The sequence below is a fragment of the Saccopteryx leptura genome, chromosome 3, assembly GCF_036850995.1.
Source record: "Saccopteryx leptura isolate mSacLep1 chromosome 3, mSacLep1_pri_phased_curated, whole genome shotgun sequence".
Classification (NCBI taxonomy): domain Eukaryota; kingdom Metazoa; phylum Chordata; class Mammalia; order Chiroptera; family Emballonuridae; genus Saccopteryx; species Saccopteryx leptura.
In genome coordinates this window covers 21,342,094-21,358,099 of record NC_089505.1, presented here as the reverse complement: position 1 = coordinate 21,358,099, position 16,006 = coordinate 21,342,094, and the positions used below count along the sequence as shown (strand labels likewise).

The 16,006-nt window shown below is 42.0% G+C and overlaps 1 protein-coding gene across 1 annotated transcript in view; it reads left to right on the top strand.

Annotated features, from left to right (window-relative positions):
- The first annotated feature begins 8,287 nt into the window (after positions 1 to 8,287).
- The window catches only part of UTRN (utrophin), a 515,659-nt gene continuing 507,940 nt past the window's right edge, over positions 8,288 to 16,006 (top strand). Inside the window, exons 1-2 of the mRNA XM_066373070.1 lie at positions 8,288 to 8,423; positions 13,056 to 13,177. Of these exons, the coding sequence (XP_066229167.1) occupies positions 13,099 to 13,177 (79 nt within the window). The 5' untranslated portion in view covers positions 8,288 to 8,423; positions 13,056 to 13,098. The remainder of the gene's footprint in view (positions 8,424 to 13,055; positions 13,178 to 16,006) is intronic.

Below are 16,006 nucleotides of genomic sequence, written 5' to 3'. Positions count from 1 at the left end.
GAGACTCTGCCAAATCCCTTCCAGTACTAACATTATAAAAGTCTACAAAGTAAATGAAATCAAATAAGAGTACCAAGTACGATAACGCCAACACAAGGCACCTGCGTGATCCGAGGATGTCTGGCTGTCAGTGGGCAGGCCCCCTGCACATTTCCCCTCTTTTCCTTCCCTTTCAGAGCCTTCTGTACTCTCCCCTTCGGTTCGATTGGTTACTCTTTTCTCCCCAAGAGCTGAGTCTTTTATTCTGTACTACGCCTTTTTGGACCCTACATTTTAGCTGCTGTAGCTTCGACGGTCCTATCTTCCCTGCCCTCCTGCCACCAGATGTCCCTGAAGCTTGTCTGGTCAGGATCTGGCCAGGCTTTGTACGTCAGTGCAGACTGAATTGCCCAGAATGCACCTGAGGTATTCATGACCCTTGGTAACCTCAAAGGTGACTGCAACTGAATGAAACACTTGAATTAAAGGAGATAAGGATAATGGTGAGTATTTTGAAATTATGATTGATCCAGTTTGGATTTTTTTTTTTTCTGTTAGAAGGTGATTTCTAGACTCCCTTCCACTTATCCAAAGTGGCCTATTTGACGCCCGTAGGGAATAGTGGCTCAAAGATCGATTCCCCAACCATTCTGATCTAACCTCATGGGGTAGCTTGTTAAAACTGCAGCTTCCTGGGCTGCACCAAACCTAGTGAGTCAGAATTGCTGAGAGCTAGCAGGCAACTGAATTTAAAATATACTCCCCAGTGGTTCTTTTTTTAGTATGTATATATATATATATAATATATATATATTTAATATAATATATAAGGTCTACTGGAAAGTTCTGTCTGTTTTTGGAATAAAACAAAATACAAATTTTTCTTACTGTCAATAAACTTTATTAAATAATATCATTGCTATTATTATTAATGATTTCTTGCCAGTGTGAGGGCAATTTGTATATCCCATTTTTGAAAAATGTTTTATCTTTTGATGCAAAAAATTGAACCAGTGCTTCAGTGCTTGTTTGATATCTTCTTCATTTTGGAATTTTTTGCCCTTCAAAAAATTTTGTAAGGACAAAAACAAGTGATAGTCAGAGGGTGCTAAGTCCAGGGAATATGGTGGATGCGACAGACATGCTTCTGTAGCATTTCTTCCTTGTTGAAATTCGTAAAAATTACAGTGGCGTAAATGAACTTTATCAGTAGCCATGGGTACACTATTGCTTCACACATAAGACTAACGTGAATCAACTTTGTTTTAGTTAATTTGCTATGTCAGTATGTATACATTAAGTGATAAAAATAGAGAGGCACACATGCGCCAAATAAACATGTGCTTATGTGTCGAAACTTGTTGTGATAGAAATGGACAGAACTTTCCGGTAGACCTTATATATATATTTCAGTTACAGTTAACATTCAATAGTACTTAGTTTCAGGTGTACAGCATAGTAATTAGACATTTATATAACTAATAAATTCTAGTACCCACCTGGCACCATACACAGTTATTACAATATTATTGACTATATTCTCTAGGCCATACTTTACATCCCTGTGATTATTTTGTGACTTCCAATTTGTACTTCTTACTTCCTTCATCCTTGACACCCATTCCCCTGACCCCCCTCCCATCTGGTAACCATCACTTTGTTCTTTGTGTCTATGAGTTTATTTCTGTTTTGACTGTTTATTTTTTTATGGTATTTGTCTTTGTCTGACTTATTTCACCTAACTTAACACCCTTTAGGACCGTCCATATTGTTGCAAATGGCAAGATTTTATTCTTTTTTATGGCCAAGTAATATTCTATTGTATATATGTACCACATTTTATTTATCCAGTTATTCATCAATGGACACTTTGTTTCCTTCTATATCTTGGCTACTGTATATAAAATGCCCTTTTTGTTACTTGTTATAGCCTATGTTTGTTTGTTTGTTTTTTACAGAGACAGAGAGAGTTAGAGAGAAGGATAGATAGGGACAGACAGGAACAGAGAGAGATGAGAAGCATCAATCATCAGTTTTTTGTTGCAACACCTTAGTTGTTCATTGATTGCTTTCTCATATGTGCCTTGACCGTGGGCCTTCAGCAGACCGAGTAACCCCTTGCTCAAGCCGGTGACCTTGGGTCCAAGCTGGTGAGCTTGGGTCCAAGCTGGTGAGCTTTGCTCAAACCAGATGAGCTCGTGCTCAAGCTGGTGACCTTGGGGTCTTGAACCTGGGTCCTCCGCATCCCAGTCCAATGCTCTATCCACTGCGCCACCACCTGGTCAGGCGTTATAGCCTATGTTTTAAAGTCTGTTTTGTCTGCTATAAGTATTGCTACAACAACTTTTTTTCTCATTTTCATTTACATGAGATACCTTTCCCTATCCCTTTACTTTCAGTCTATGTGTGTCTTGAATCTGAAGGGGGTCAGCATATGTACAAATCTTGTTTTCTTATCTATTCAGCCACCTATGTCTTATAATCAGAGAATTTACTCCATTTACATTTAAAGTAATTATTGATAGATATATAGTTATTGACATTTTATTAGTAGTATTTTTAATCCTTTTTTCTTCTTCTTAAGAATTCCTAGTAACATTTTTTGAAATACTGGTTTGGTGATAATGGACTCCTTTTAAGCTATTTTTTTGTGGGAAGCTTTTTATTTTTCCTTTGATTCTGAATAATAGCATTGCTGGGTGGAGTAATCTTGGCTGCAGGTTTTCGCTTTTTATCTCTGAATATTTTGCACCAATCCCTTCTTCCTGCAAAGTTTCTGTTGAGAAGTTTGCTTATAGTCTTATGGGAGCTCCCTTGTACATGACTAACTGCATTTATCTAGCTACTTTTAAGATTCTCTCTTTGTCTTTAACTTTGGCCTTTTAATTATGACGTGTCTTGGTGTGGGCCTCAGTGGGTTCTTCTTGTTTAGAATTCTCTGTACTTCCTGGTCTTGTGCTTATTTGTTTTGCCAGGTTAGGAAACTTTTTAGTCATTATTTCTTCAAATAGGTTCTCAATCCCTTGCTCTCTCTCTTCTCCTGGTGCCCCTACGATGTGAATGTTGTTATGCTTCATGTCATCTCAGAGGTTTCTTAACCTATCCTCATTTATTATTATTATTATTATTATTTTTGCTATTCCGATTAGATATTTTCTGCTACCTGTCTCCCAAATCTCTGATTTGACTCTCTGCTTCATCTAATCTACTGTTAATGTTATCTAATTCATTCTTCATTTCAGTTATTGTAGTCTTCATTTCTGACTGCTTCTTTTTAGGGTTTCTATCTCTTTGTATAGGTTCTCACTGATTTTATCTATTTTCCCCCTACATTCATTGAGCATTCTCATAACCAGTGTTTTGAACTGTGTGTCTGAAAGATTGTTTGTCTTCATTTTGTTAGTTCTTTGCTTGAAGTTCTGTCCTGTTCTTTTATTTGGGACAGGTTACTTTCCCCCTCACTTTGGCTGCCTCCCTGTGTTTGTTTCTATGTGTTAGGTACATTTTCCATGTCTCCCAATCTTGGCAGGATGGCCTTACGTAGCAGGTGTCCTGTGGGGTCTGGTGCAGATTCCCTGGTCACCTGACTAAATGCTCCAGGGTATCCCTGGTGTGTGTCCTCCTATTATAGCTGAGCCTTGATTGCTGTTGGCACATCAGAGGGTGAGCTAGACCTTCAGGCTGACTGGCTGTGAAGACTGGTTATCACTGAAGCAGATGAGGGATTGTTCTGGGGGTTGCCCCTACAGAGTGAGACTCGCTTTAGTGGGGCACTGGTGTCTGCCAAGTTTACCCTTCAGGTGTGTTGTTTGTGGAGCTAACTGGCTAATGCTCGGTAGCCAGCCACTGGGTGTGCTCCTTTTGTGACCTCTTGGGAGGGAGTCTGGTGCAGGCCCAGGTCAGCCATTGCCTGTGCTCAGCTGGGGGTTACCTGGTAGGATCTATATAGTGATCTACCATTGGTAGCTTTCTGTGCTGGACTTGGGGGTGCCTGGGAGAGGCTGTATTGTGAACCAAGGCCAGCTGCCACCTAGCAAGATGTACATACAGGGCGCTCTAAGGCCAGCCACTGACTGTTTGGATTTGTGGATCTTTGAGCGATCTTTAGGAAGGTCCAATGTGTGGCCTGAGGTAAGCAGCTTGTGAGAAACAACTGCTAAAAGAAGTTCAGGCCCAGGGCTTGAATTGGCTGGGGTGGGGTCTCCTGACTTCACCAGGGTGGGGCTAGAGTGGTGTTAGCAGGCTAATGGAGGCTCCGATATGGTGCTGTCTGTGCCTGCTGGCTGTGGTGGGGGAATGCTCAACAAAGGAACCATGGTGCCTGCCAGCAGTTCTTTGTCAGAGAGTGTTGCCCTTCCTGTCCTCAGCTTGAAGCCAGACAATCCAGTTCCTCCCCACATGTCCCTGTCACTTTTCAAGCTGCTTTTCTTCTCTGGAGTGTAGGCTAAGTGCTTGTGGGCAAGCAGGTCTGTGCTCGGGCACCTTCAGAACACCTGAGTCTCCAGGAGCCCTCCATCTCACCTGGACCGAGTCCCTGATAATTTTTACAGACAACTATTGTGGGAACTCTACTTGCTGGCACTGGTGCTCCAGGCTGGAGAGCCTTGTGTGAGTTGTGATCCTTGCTCCTGAGGGGGTCCTTCACACCCAAGATATCCCTCCTGATGTTAAGCACCACATGTCTCCACCTTTCCTACCAGTCTTGATGTGGCTTCTTTTTTATATCCTTAGTTTTAGTTCTGTTCAGCTAGTCTTCCGGTAGTTCTCAAGGGTCCTTGTTCTATAATTTAGTTGTAATTAGATGTGGTTGTGGGAGGAGGGGAGCATAAAGTTTACCTAAGCCGCTATCTTTTTTTTTTTTTTAATTTTATTTATTCATTTTAGAGAGGAGAGAGAGAGACAGACAGAGAGAGAGAGAGAGAGAGAGAGAGAGGAGAGAGAGATGGGGGGAGGAGCTGGAAGCATCAACTCCCATATGTGCCTTGACCAGGCAAACCCAGGGTTTCGAACCGGCGACCTCAGCATTTCCAGGTCGACGCTTTATCCACTGTGCCACCACAGGTCAGGCCCTAAACTGCCATCTTGATCAAACTCCACTCCCTGGTGATTCTTCAGCTCACCACATTGTGAGAAATTCTTCCTTTGGGCTAATTATTCTCTAAAAGTTTCATGCATCATCATCTTCATTTCCATAATTGTATCACAAATAATTTTATATCTATCTTTAATGTGCTTAATAAGTATTAAATGTTTGACTGAAAAATTCAGCAACAATTTCAGCAAATATTCTAGTAACTGTATCTGTTATATGTAAGCCACAGATCTATACTTTCTTGACCTGAAAAGATAAGGAAAGGTAAGTTCCCTAACCTTTGTCCCTCTCTTAAACACTTCCGTAGGACTTTATTTATAGGCAACACCAAGAGTAAAACTGAAAGAGTGTCTTGCTTTTTATACATTGTGTTTCTATTGTGTATAGAGAAACTGCATTTATGTACTCTTGCACAAAATTTAGTAGAGAAAGTTTCCTTTTTGTTTCTTATATTAGGATACCATTCCTTGTGTATGAACAATACCTAACAATACCTCTATATAATATATATACACACCTATATATATCTTTATACATGAATCTACGCATACACTACTCATATCATAATATATATTTTCTATGCCAAGGGCTTTATCCCAATGACAGTAGTTCAATTTTCTGATATTATTTTCCGTTGTAGTGACTGTTGGGTTAATGGTCGATCCTGGGCCATGTTCCTATTACTGTCTGAATGCTCTGTGTTGATCTTTGGAGCGGGCAGACGAAACCCCGCTGAGCACTGTCGCTACAGGCCCATTCCCCGCTATGTGAACTGCAGGTGGAATATTGGTTGCAGATAGTCTATCTCACGGTCCTCCCAGTTGGATTCTCAGGCTTCAAAGAAAGATCACATTGACTGCTCTATGGAAACATAGCCCTCAGGGATCAAAATCTTCCACTAAATGTGACTTTCCCCACTTACAAAGGAAACAGGGAAGAGGGCCAGCTTGGGTCCTCTTGGTCATTCAGATGAAGTTCTGTGTTCTCTCTTGGCCATGGCCTATGAGAATATCAGTCTGTGCACGAGGGGAGAAGGACTAGAAACAGAGAGAGCGAAGGTCCCAGGTAGCACACGGGAAGCCGCTGAAGGAGTGTGGAGCGGAGTCACTCGCACACAGGTGGTCCCTCAGGACCTTTCCCTTACAGCCTCTGGGAAGCTTAAACTTTCCTCAGGACTTAAAAACTCAGAAACTCTAGGTCCCCAAATGACTGTGTTTTTCAAAAACTTCGAGTTAAATATTTGTGCTGCACTTCACAATTTACAAAGTGCTTTTCACTTACAGAATTTTAAGTTCAAAGAAACCTCAGTCTCCCTTAATACAGCCAGATTTAGTAGCACTTGATCTGTCATCTTCTAATACTTATTGCCGATCTTGCATGTCCTTACTTGTTTACACGACTTATTTCACTAGATTTGAAGTTCTGTAAGGTAAGGCCTTGAGAGGATTTTTACTTGCCTATCATTCACATGCCAGGGAACCTGGTAGGCCCCTAGATGATGCTTGTTGAATGAATGAGGAAAAGTGAATTAATAAATTATACCCACTTCAAATTAATCTTCTGGATCTTATTTGGATTATATGAAGAAAAACTCTCAAGGAAAAAAGCTAAACTGGAGACTTTAAGAAAAACTATCTTTCAGGACCTCCTACCAACGCTGCACAGCACTTAGAAACCGGGGAAGCTTTCCTTTTATAACTAATAAAAGGTAAGTGAATTCTTTCTGAAAAATTTGTTTAAGGCTCCAAGTGTTTTATCTTGACTAACTTGTAAATTGTTAACTCTCAGATACTAACCCAGCAATAGGCCAGGGCTGGCTTATCAATCACCCTTCCTCTTTGTTAACAACTAGCACTTCGGTTCGTTTTTTTTATTTCCCCTCCCAAGCGTGATGATCAAGAAAAAGAATCACAGAAACACATGGGGAATGAAATATGTAAATAAGAGAAATGCACACACAGCACAAATTTCTTTTTTTAGGACATTTTTACACCAATCCCTGGGCTTTGAGACAGGATCTATGATATAATAGAAGTATGTTTGTGAGTGTGTACATTGGAAAATGGAAAATAAGGTCAGTGCAAACACTCTTGATAGTATGAATAAATATAAAATTAAATTTTAAGTTTGCCTTAACATTAAAAACGACACTAAGAAACTATATAAAATAACCATACCCTTGGAACTAGGGCCAAAAAATCAGCAACGGCAGCAAACTAGATGGGGGGAACGGAGAAGCAAATGGAAATTTATCTCTAAAGGAGAAAAAAATCACCCGAAGTCCCCAGTTTCGCTGGCGTGGGGGCGTGACTCACATTTTCGGATAATCTGAATAAAGGGGATTGTTTGTGGGAGGCATCCATTCTAGCTCCCGACTCCGGGAGCCGCGGGGGCGCGCAGCCCCAGGCCAACCGAGCGCAGGGCCAGCCACCGCGGGCCGAGAGGGCGCGCAGGGCGGGCGCTGATTGACCGGGCGCGCGGTCAGGTGACTCCGGGCGCCACGTTCCCGGAGCCCAACCGGCGGTGGCCGCTTGGGCCCGGCCGGGGCCGGGGCCGGGGCCGGGGCTGCACTGGGAGGCGAAAGGGGCTGATCGCCCGAAACAAAGTTGCTGGGCTGGTGGCGGCGGGTCGCGCGGGCGGAGACGCAGAGCGGGAGCGCTATAGCGACGCGGGCCGGCGGACCTGACCTGCTCGGCCTCCTCCTCGGGAGAGCCGGCGCCGGGGTGCCCGGCCGCGAGCCCGATCCCAGGGGGGCGCCTCGGAGCGATCCTGCGCCCCACCCTTCCTCCTCCGCCTCCAGTGCTCGGCTCCAACAAAGGGGCAGGCCCGCGGCGCGGGCGGGAGGAGGAGGAGCCGGGCGAGCGAGCGGCTGGCGTACCAAGTTGTGGAGTCGCCTCGCCTCGAAGGTGGAGAACGGGCGCCGCAGCCGGCCGCGGGCTTTCTCCCGCCGCGGGCGAGGAGGAGCCTTGGCGCCCGAAGCCTATTGGGGAGTCACCGAGATCGGTGCCCCCCTTCTTCGGGGTCAATTCTGCAGACGGAAAACTCTCTAGTGTTTGGCAAACTTGGTGCCTGCGCGCCCGTTCCAGGTTTGCACTTGGGCTGTTTTGTTCTTGGCGGAACTGCTGGGCAGGAAGATTGCACAGATCAGGGGCATTTTTTAATCGGCTGTCAAAATCGATTTTTTCCTTTCGGACCTCGTCTAGGTCTCTACATTTCCTTTTTAAAAAACGTCGCACTATAGAACTCACGCTCGCACACCCCTCCTACGAAACAGACCCATTCAGACGAGCCCTTGGCCCACTGGGGAGGCGGCGGCTGGCAGGCGAGGCGGGCCCGCGGGTTACGGGAGCAGGTAAGTCCATGCATTATTGAAGCACCTCGCTGGGTAATGTGACACAGCCCCGGGGGGAACGGGGCGTGGGCTGCGGAGAGCACGGACTTTTCTGCAGCTCCTGCGCCCAGGATCAGCTCCCCGAGCTCCTTCTCGAGACTGAGGCTGAGATGTAACCAACTTTTGCGTACACTTTCCTCGCAACCAGAGTTCTTTCCCGGGATGGGAGGGAGAACGACAGAGACGTGCAGAGAGGAGGAGGAGGTTCCCGGGATCCGTCTAGTAGCAAAAGACCCAGATTCCTCCGACAGGTTCGGGGCTGCCGCTTGGCTCCCCGGGTCCTTCTCTTCGCCGGGGTCTGAGAGGCGCGCATTCGTGCCTCGCGCGGTGAGGGGCGCAGGGCCAGTGATCTCCAAGAGGGGACGTGGCCTCCGAGGAGGGCCTGTCACACACGCCCCAGCCCAGGAAGGCGGGCTTCCGGAGGTGTCCGCTAGGAGAGGGTGGGGAAAGGGTGTCTGTGGTCGGCGGGCAGCGGAGCAGTTCCCAGCCTACCAGTCCGCCTGGCAGGAAACGTGTTCGACCTCCTGGCCGTTGCTGCTCCTGAGGGTGGGGCTCCGGAGCGGGGACCGGGCGCCCAGTCGGTGCGTGGTCCGGTGCAGTCGCTTCTTCTGGTTTTCCGGACTTTTGGCATCTCTTGCTGCAACTGGTAAGGTTAGTCATGTCCATCTTTGGCCACGGATCTGAGGCTCTGGTTGTCCAAGGCCACTTACAAAACCAACAAAGCACCAATTTTAGGCAGTGCAACTTCTAAAAGGCACGATGTTAAAAGAGAATCCCCCCTCCCACCCCCAGGCCCAGCAAAGGATTTGTTCTAGGAAAGAAGAAAACGTGCCCGACCTCCAAGAGCCAGGCAGTTTGTTTTACATTAAACTAGAGAGCCCAGGCTCTGCTTGCTGGGATGTCCCGGGGAGAGATTCCTCCTCTTTCTCAGCCATCGGGTCACCTGGGTCACCAGGGCCTCGTGGGTTAGTTTCCCACGCCGCTCTTGGGAGGGTCGGTGCAGCGGTTGCCACAGCCCGAGAGAGCCCCGTGTCCTCAGGTCGGGGCTGGAGCTCACGGCCCCTGAGACCCGCGACAGCAGCCACGTCCATTGCCTAGTAACTTGCACGGGCCTCAGGAAGTCAGGTTGGCCCATCCTGGCGTGTTGCTGAGTGGCGTGGGGGACGCAGGCTGCAGATTGCGCTGCGGGCCAGGCGAGAGCTGGAGGAATGAGAAGAAGCTCGTGGATGCTTCAGCCTCCCGAGCTCCAGGCGGCGAGAGCCAAGGTTTACGCAGCAGTACCCCCCTCTCTCTACCGTATTTATGGGACCGATGAGACAGCTCTTTAATTCTCCTTTGGCTGTTTACATGCATTTTATTGCCCCTGTAAACGGTATCAATCACTGTAGTAGTAGCCTTCCCTTGGAGTGCTTCCGAGAATGAATGGCAGCTCTTGGCACCGGGCGGTGTCTTTTACGAAGCAGATGGCAAACTCTTGCCCCCGTGGCTTCCCTTTTCCGTGTCTCCAGCTAGGGTTTCGGTGCCCACTGTCAGTGACTGACTTGGTTTTGCCCGTAGAGCAGCATCTCATGACCATCAACACTGTACATTGCTGAACTAATTTGTATACTCTTACATTATGTAATTACCATATTATTTTAAAATGACAACTTCAGCTTTCCTTTCAAGGCCGCTTCCCGTCCTTTCACCCCAGGTTGGCTTATTGCCACTCACTCATGGCTTCAGGTCCATTCGAGAGCCGAGAATATTAGGAAGAACTTGTTGGTGGATGTCGTGTTGAATGTATTGGTTTCAGCGAGATGGGGCGAACCTTTGCAGAACATCCTTATCAGGACACAGAAACACAGAGCAGTGGTAACGATAAATTACAATTTCAAAGGTCTTACAGCTTCCAAAGCAATGTCCCATTCATTTATTCCGTTTTGCAACGAACTTGGCCTTCCCTCTGTGGAAGTGGAAGGCCACCTCAAGGCACAGTGTTACTGAGGAAACTGTGGCTCCAGCTCCTGACAACCACTGACTTATAAATCACTACAGCATTTACTGATTTAGAAGGAGGTGTCTTTCTTGCCATGTGTTGTTACTCAGCCTGGAGTCTTCTGCCATTCATGGCAATAAGTGGCAGTTGGTGACTATCACTGTTTCTCCTTCCTTCCCATTCTTCCCTTACCTCTGACTGCCCTTTCCGCTGTCTCTGTAGTGTGGAGGGGATTTTGATGATCAAGAAGAGACCATTTGAGAAATTACCGAGAAAGTGGCAAAAGGAAATATTGTTAATGTGCAGGTGAAATAAAGCTTTGTGTGAACAGTTTACATTTTTCCTTTACGGAGTGGGATAGGTCTTTGGGAAGCATTGAAGTGACAAGCTCTGGCTAAGACCTGTTGTGGAGAGCACTGGAGATATTTCTCAAAGGGCTTAGTTGCTTTCCAGTGAAGAGAATTTTGTTGCGCAAACCGGATTTTCCATAATAAAATTTTATATGAATTCCTCTGAACAAAGTTTTTGGTTTTTGAATATAATAAAATACACTGAAGAACTCAGCAAATCTTTTAGAAGTGTGTACCCCAAAAGGAAAGTTAATCACATAGTAATCGCTAAAGTCTTAGCAGGAGTAGACTATAATATAAAAAATGAAACTAGTTGTTGATGCTCACAAATGCAGCATATTGATGATCCACAGTCCACCCATGCCTCCCTGCTGGAGACTAACTTGTTCTTACAGCTTAAGCAATCTACCATGATTTTCATCTGTCTCAAAATCTGTGACACAAAACTTTTTTCTCAGGTAACTTTGACCTCTTTATCCTTATAACACACCCTTTTTCTGACTGATGAGGATAAAAATATAATTATTATAAATTATATTTATATTATAAATAGTATATGGTGTTTTCTCAAATATTACATACCATAAAATAACATAAAATGCTGAATATTACATAAATATACAAACTGAAACATATTATTATATAAAATAATAATACCATATGATATGTCCTTGAATTAAATAATTGAATTGTGTAACTTAACTAGCAGTAAACTCTGGTTCTGATATATGTTGTAATATGTGACTGAATGTCCATTATTCACAGATTAGTATTTGGGTGTGTTGACTGTTATATTCCAATTAAGTGATTGATTCACTTAGTTGGCCTCTGAGGTCTGTGTAAGGGGCTCTTAGGACAGAGCCAGGTTGCTGATTGAATTCTGATTCCGTCTGGGTTTTGGGGGCAACGTGTTCCAGAAAGTATTAGGGCAATTCTTAAAGAAAAAGTGGTATTGCAGGATAGAATTCTTTAAATTCTAGAGATGCTTCCAGCTAATTAATTATTAAATATGAAAATGATCTTATTGAGTGATATCTATAGTCAGCAGAATTAGTATGATGTACATTCTAAAATAAAATCTGTCAGTGATATAACATACAGCTATTCGGATTTAAACCTAATTTAGATCATTCCTGAAATCAGACCTGTATATCCAACTGCTTTTTGTTATTTCCACTATGTATTTCAGAGGCACCTCAAACTCAGTCAATCCAAACTGCATTCATTATTTCTACTTTCAGTGGCTTCTCCTCCAGAACTATCCAGCTCAATGAATGACTCACCCTCTACTCAATTGCCGAAGTCAAAATTGGGCAGTCATTTTGTACCTTAGTATCCTGAACCTCTCATATCCAGCCAGTTCCCAATTCCTGTGCACCTTCTTTATTTAATATCTAAATATCCCACATATCCTGCCATTTCTTTCGACCTACACTTGTTTAGGCCACAATCATATCCTGCTTGCATTATTACACTAGAAAGAATAGAAGGCTTTTAAACATCCATGTGACCTTGAACTACATCCCCTACTTACTATTTTCCGATGTTTGCTTCAAATTTCTCTTTCTCTCTGTATGTGTGTATATTTGTCACATGTATACATGGATAAGTATAGATAGGCATACATAGATAGGATAGGCAGATATACGCTGTCCTGCTTGAACTCAAGTTGAAGATATTATCACACTCAATTGCTAAATATTTCGTCATGTGTCTTTTGCAATCAAAGGCATTTCCTTGCACAAGGACAAAACCATTAACCGATATTAAAGACATTTAATACTGATACAATAGTATTGTCTAATATGTAGCCCAAATTCAGATTTTTCAAATTATCCCAACATGTGTATTTTAAAAAATTCTGAATTCAAGCAAGGATTATCCAATTAAATTCTTCTCATTTTTGAAAACTTGGCTGAAATGTCACTTCTTCAAGAAAGCCTTCTCTAATTGCCCAGGGAAGGTTGGATATTCTTCTGCTATATGATAATATTACTCTGTGCTTGTCCTTTGTATGTTTGTAGCATATCAGAAATAATTCATTATGTAATTAATTGCCTAGTGTCTATAAACTTCATAATGGTGGAGGCTGTGTCTCTTTTTGAGAGTCATATCCCTGTTGCTAGATGAGTACCTTACACGTAGTAGGCACTGAAATATTTGCTGAATAACTGCTTACTATATATAGCTGTATATAACTATATACTAAATAAAATATGTATAGATGTATTTTTTTTAAGTCAGTATTTTCCCTTTTCTCTTTAGGTATTGATGTCTTTAAAAAAGAGGATTTAGTAACTCAGCAAAGATGGCCAAGTATGGAGAACACGAGGTCAGGCCTGACGATGGGCAGAATGAGTTCAGCGACATCATTAAATCCAGATCTGGTAGGTAATGCAAGCCTAAGAAAATGATGGCTCCTTAGGCATAAATTACTTAAAAGAGAGTTTTTTGGGGGAGCTCATATTGCACTGTTCTTCTGAGACAAACTTCTTTTGAGAAACATAATTCTGACAAAGGATTATTATATTGTAAAAAGTAACATAATGCCCCTGGTATCCTGCCTTAATTTCTCAACCCAGTTTAATGTCATCATATGCCGACAGGCATTGCTTGGTGTCACTGTGACCTGTAGTTGAATGCTGTTTGTTCATTTTTCACACTGACCCTCTTAAACACAAAAATATAACTGAGCACTTTTTTCTTCTTTTCAGCCTATTTTATGGAGTTAGAGGGATTATTTGTCTAAAGTAGGAAGTCCCATTGTTTCTGGCAGGATGGATCTTGAGTTTTGATTTGCTGACCCTGTGTTCTTACCCCGATTCCTTTTGGTGGCTAGGGCTAGGCCACTAGGTACCTACCTCTGCTTCCAATTTTGAAACTTCTCATTCTCCACAGTCTTCACCTAGCTGATCTAATAAAATAGACTAAGGCAGATTAGTGGTTTTCCTATGAACGTTGGAACTGGGGATTTAAGATACCATGCCCTCCCCCAGTCTTATATAACCGGGGGCTTTTTCCGCTCTCGCTGTCCAAGTGAATCAACTGGGGGCTTGAAAAAACTAAAAAGGCAGATGAGCTGGTTCTTCTCCAGATCTGTTGAATAAAAATTTCTGTATTTTAAGAAAGTTTCAAGTGTGATTTTGAGACAGGCTTTAGGGAAGATATTTTGGAGCAGGCTGGGCTTTTTCTGAGCTTTGAAAATTACACAGAACTCCACCCTGTGTGTGAACACTATACTTAAGACATTTTGAGAGTTGCTCTCAGGTATAAAATTACAGCCAGTGTCACTTTAAAATGAAAAAAGAATACACAGCCTGTTTTTCTCTGTGTACCATCTGGATACTATGTTAGGAGCTTTATTATTATTATAAAACTGTAGATATATGAACTGAAGGTAGGCTTTAAATTAACAGACATACATATGGTCTACTGGAAAGTTCTGTCCATTTCTATCACAACAAGTTTCGACACATAAGCACATGTTTATTTGGCGCATGTGTGCCTCTCTATTTTTATCACTTAAGGTATACATACTGACGTAGCAAATTAACTAAAACAAAGTTGATTCACGTTAGTCTTATGTGTGAAGCCATAGTGTACCCATGGCTACTGATAAAGTTCATTTACGCCACTGTAATTTTTCCGAATTTCAACAAGGAAGAAATGCTACAGAAGCATGTCTGTCGCATCCACCATATTCCCCGGACTTAGCACCCTCTGACTATCACTTGTTTTTGTCCTTACAAAATTTTTTGAAGGGCAAAAAATTCCAGAATAAAGAAGATATCAAACAAGCACTGGTTCAATTTTTCGCATCAAAAGATAAAACATTTTTCAAAAATGGGATATACAAATTGCCCTCACACTGGCAAGAAATCATTAATAATAATGGCAATGATATTATTTAATAAAGTTTATTGATGGTAAGAAAAAATTGTATTTTGTTTTATTCCAAAAACGGACAGAACTTTCCGGTAGACCTTATATTTAAGCTACACGTTTCCTTCTATGATACTCGTATTGCTTGATTGGTAAAGATTTTGGTTATTGAAGTCTTGGTTCTAAGTATGTAGCTATTCTTGTGGAACTTGAAGTACTTTTTAGGGATATGTCTCAATGTGCTGTGTTAAAGAATGCTTTGAGGATGTTTTATTCCTTTTAAATTCTTTGTTTTAAATATTTTAGTAATGTAAATGACTATGTAGAAATAAGGAATCATAAATATCTTCTTAAGTATAGAATGTCTATCCAGAACTATGTAAATAAAACAAAGAGAAAAATGAAAGTGAGACAATTTAACATATCTATTCAGGTCATGTTCTATAAATTGTGAGGAAGTATATTCTGAGTCAACCTCTATTACAGTGAGACCTTTGATATTTATAGCTATGTACTTTAACCATGTCCATAAAAAAGTAATCATGTAAGTTTAAAAATACTAAGTATATATGATGAGTGCATATTACTTCTAAACTATTCTTTAAATAAAAAGTTATTTTAAAAGGTTTATAATTCTCATATGCTGTTGGGGGACAGTTGGACAGAAATTATCATGTTTTTAACAATATGTATATCAATTGGCCTATTAACTTTATTTTTAGAGTTATTTCCTAGAATATACAGAAATGTATAAGTAAGAAGTTGATCAGAGCATTTTCATAATAGAAAAAAATTGGAAACACCATAAAAATTTAATATTGAGGATTGGTTCAGTAATAATTTTCCAAAGTATTATGAAAAGATCACAAGTTCTAATGTGTAATTAGAAAAGAGTGTCATGGACAAATGACTTTAGGAACTAGTAGTGGTCAGCCTACTCCGTTCATTTAGTGTAGGACATCTGAATAGATCATAGAATGTCAGTGATGCTAATTAAATTAGGGTATATTCATAAAGCAGAAGATGATACTTTCATAAAATGTTATTAATTTATATATATGCATAAAAATATGTTCTATGAATTCAGTTAGGTGAAAATTATTTTTTCAAACAATTTAGCAGATTGTAAACTAAAATGTTAATAGTGGTTATCTTGGCATTTTGGGATTATTATTTTTCTCTATTTGCTTGTCAGTATTTTCTAAAGTTCTTCAATGAGCCTGTATTACTTAGTTCTTATTTTTAAAAACTCTCAAGTTGCTTAGAGTGTTTTAATGCCAAGGCTATGACTGTTACTTTTTTTTTTCCATGGTGGCACCTACTTCAAAACACAT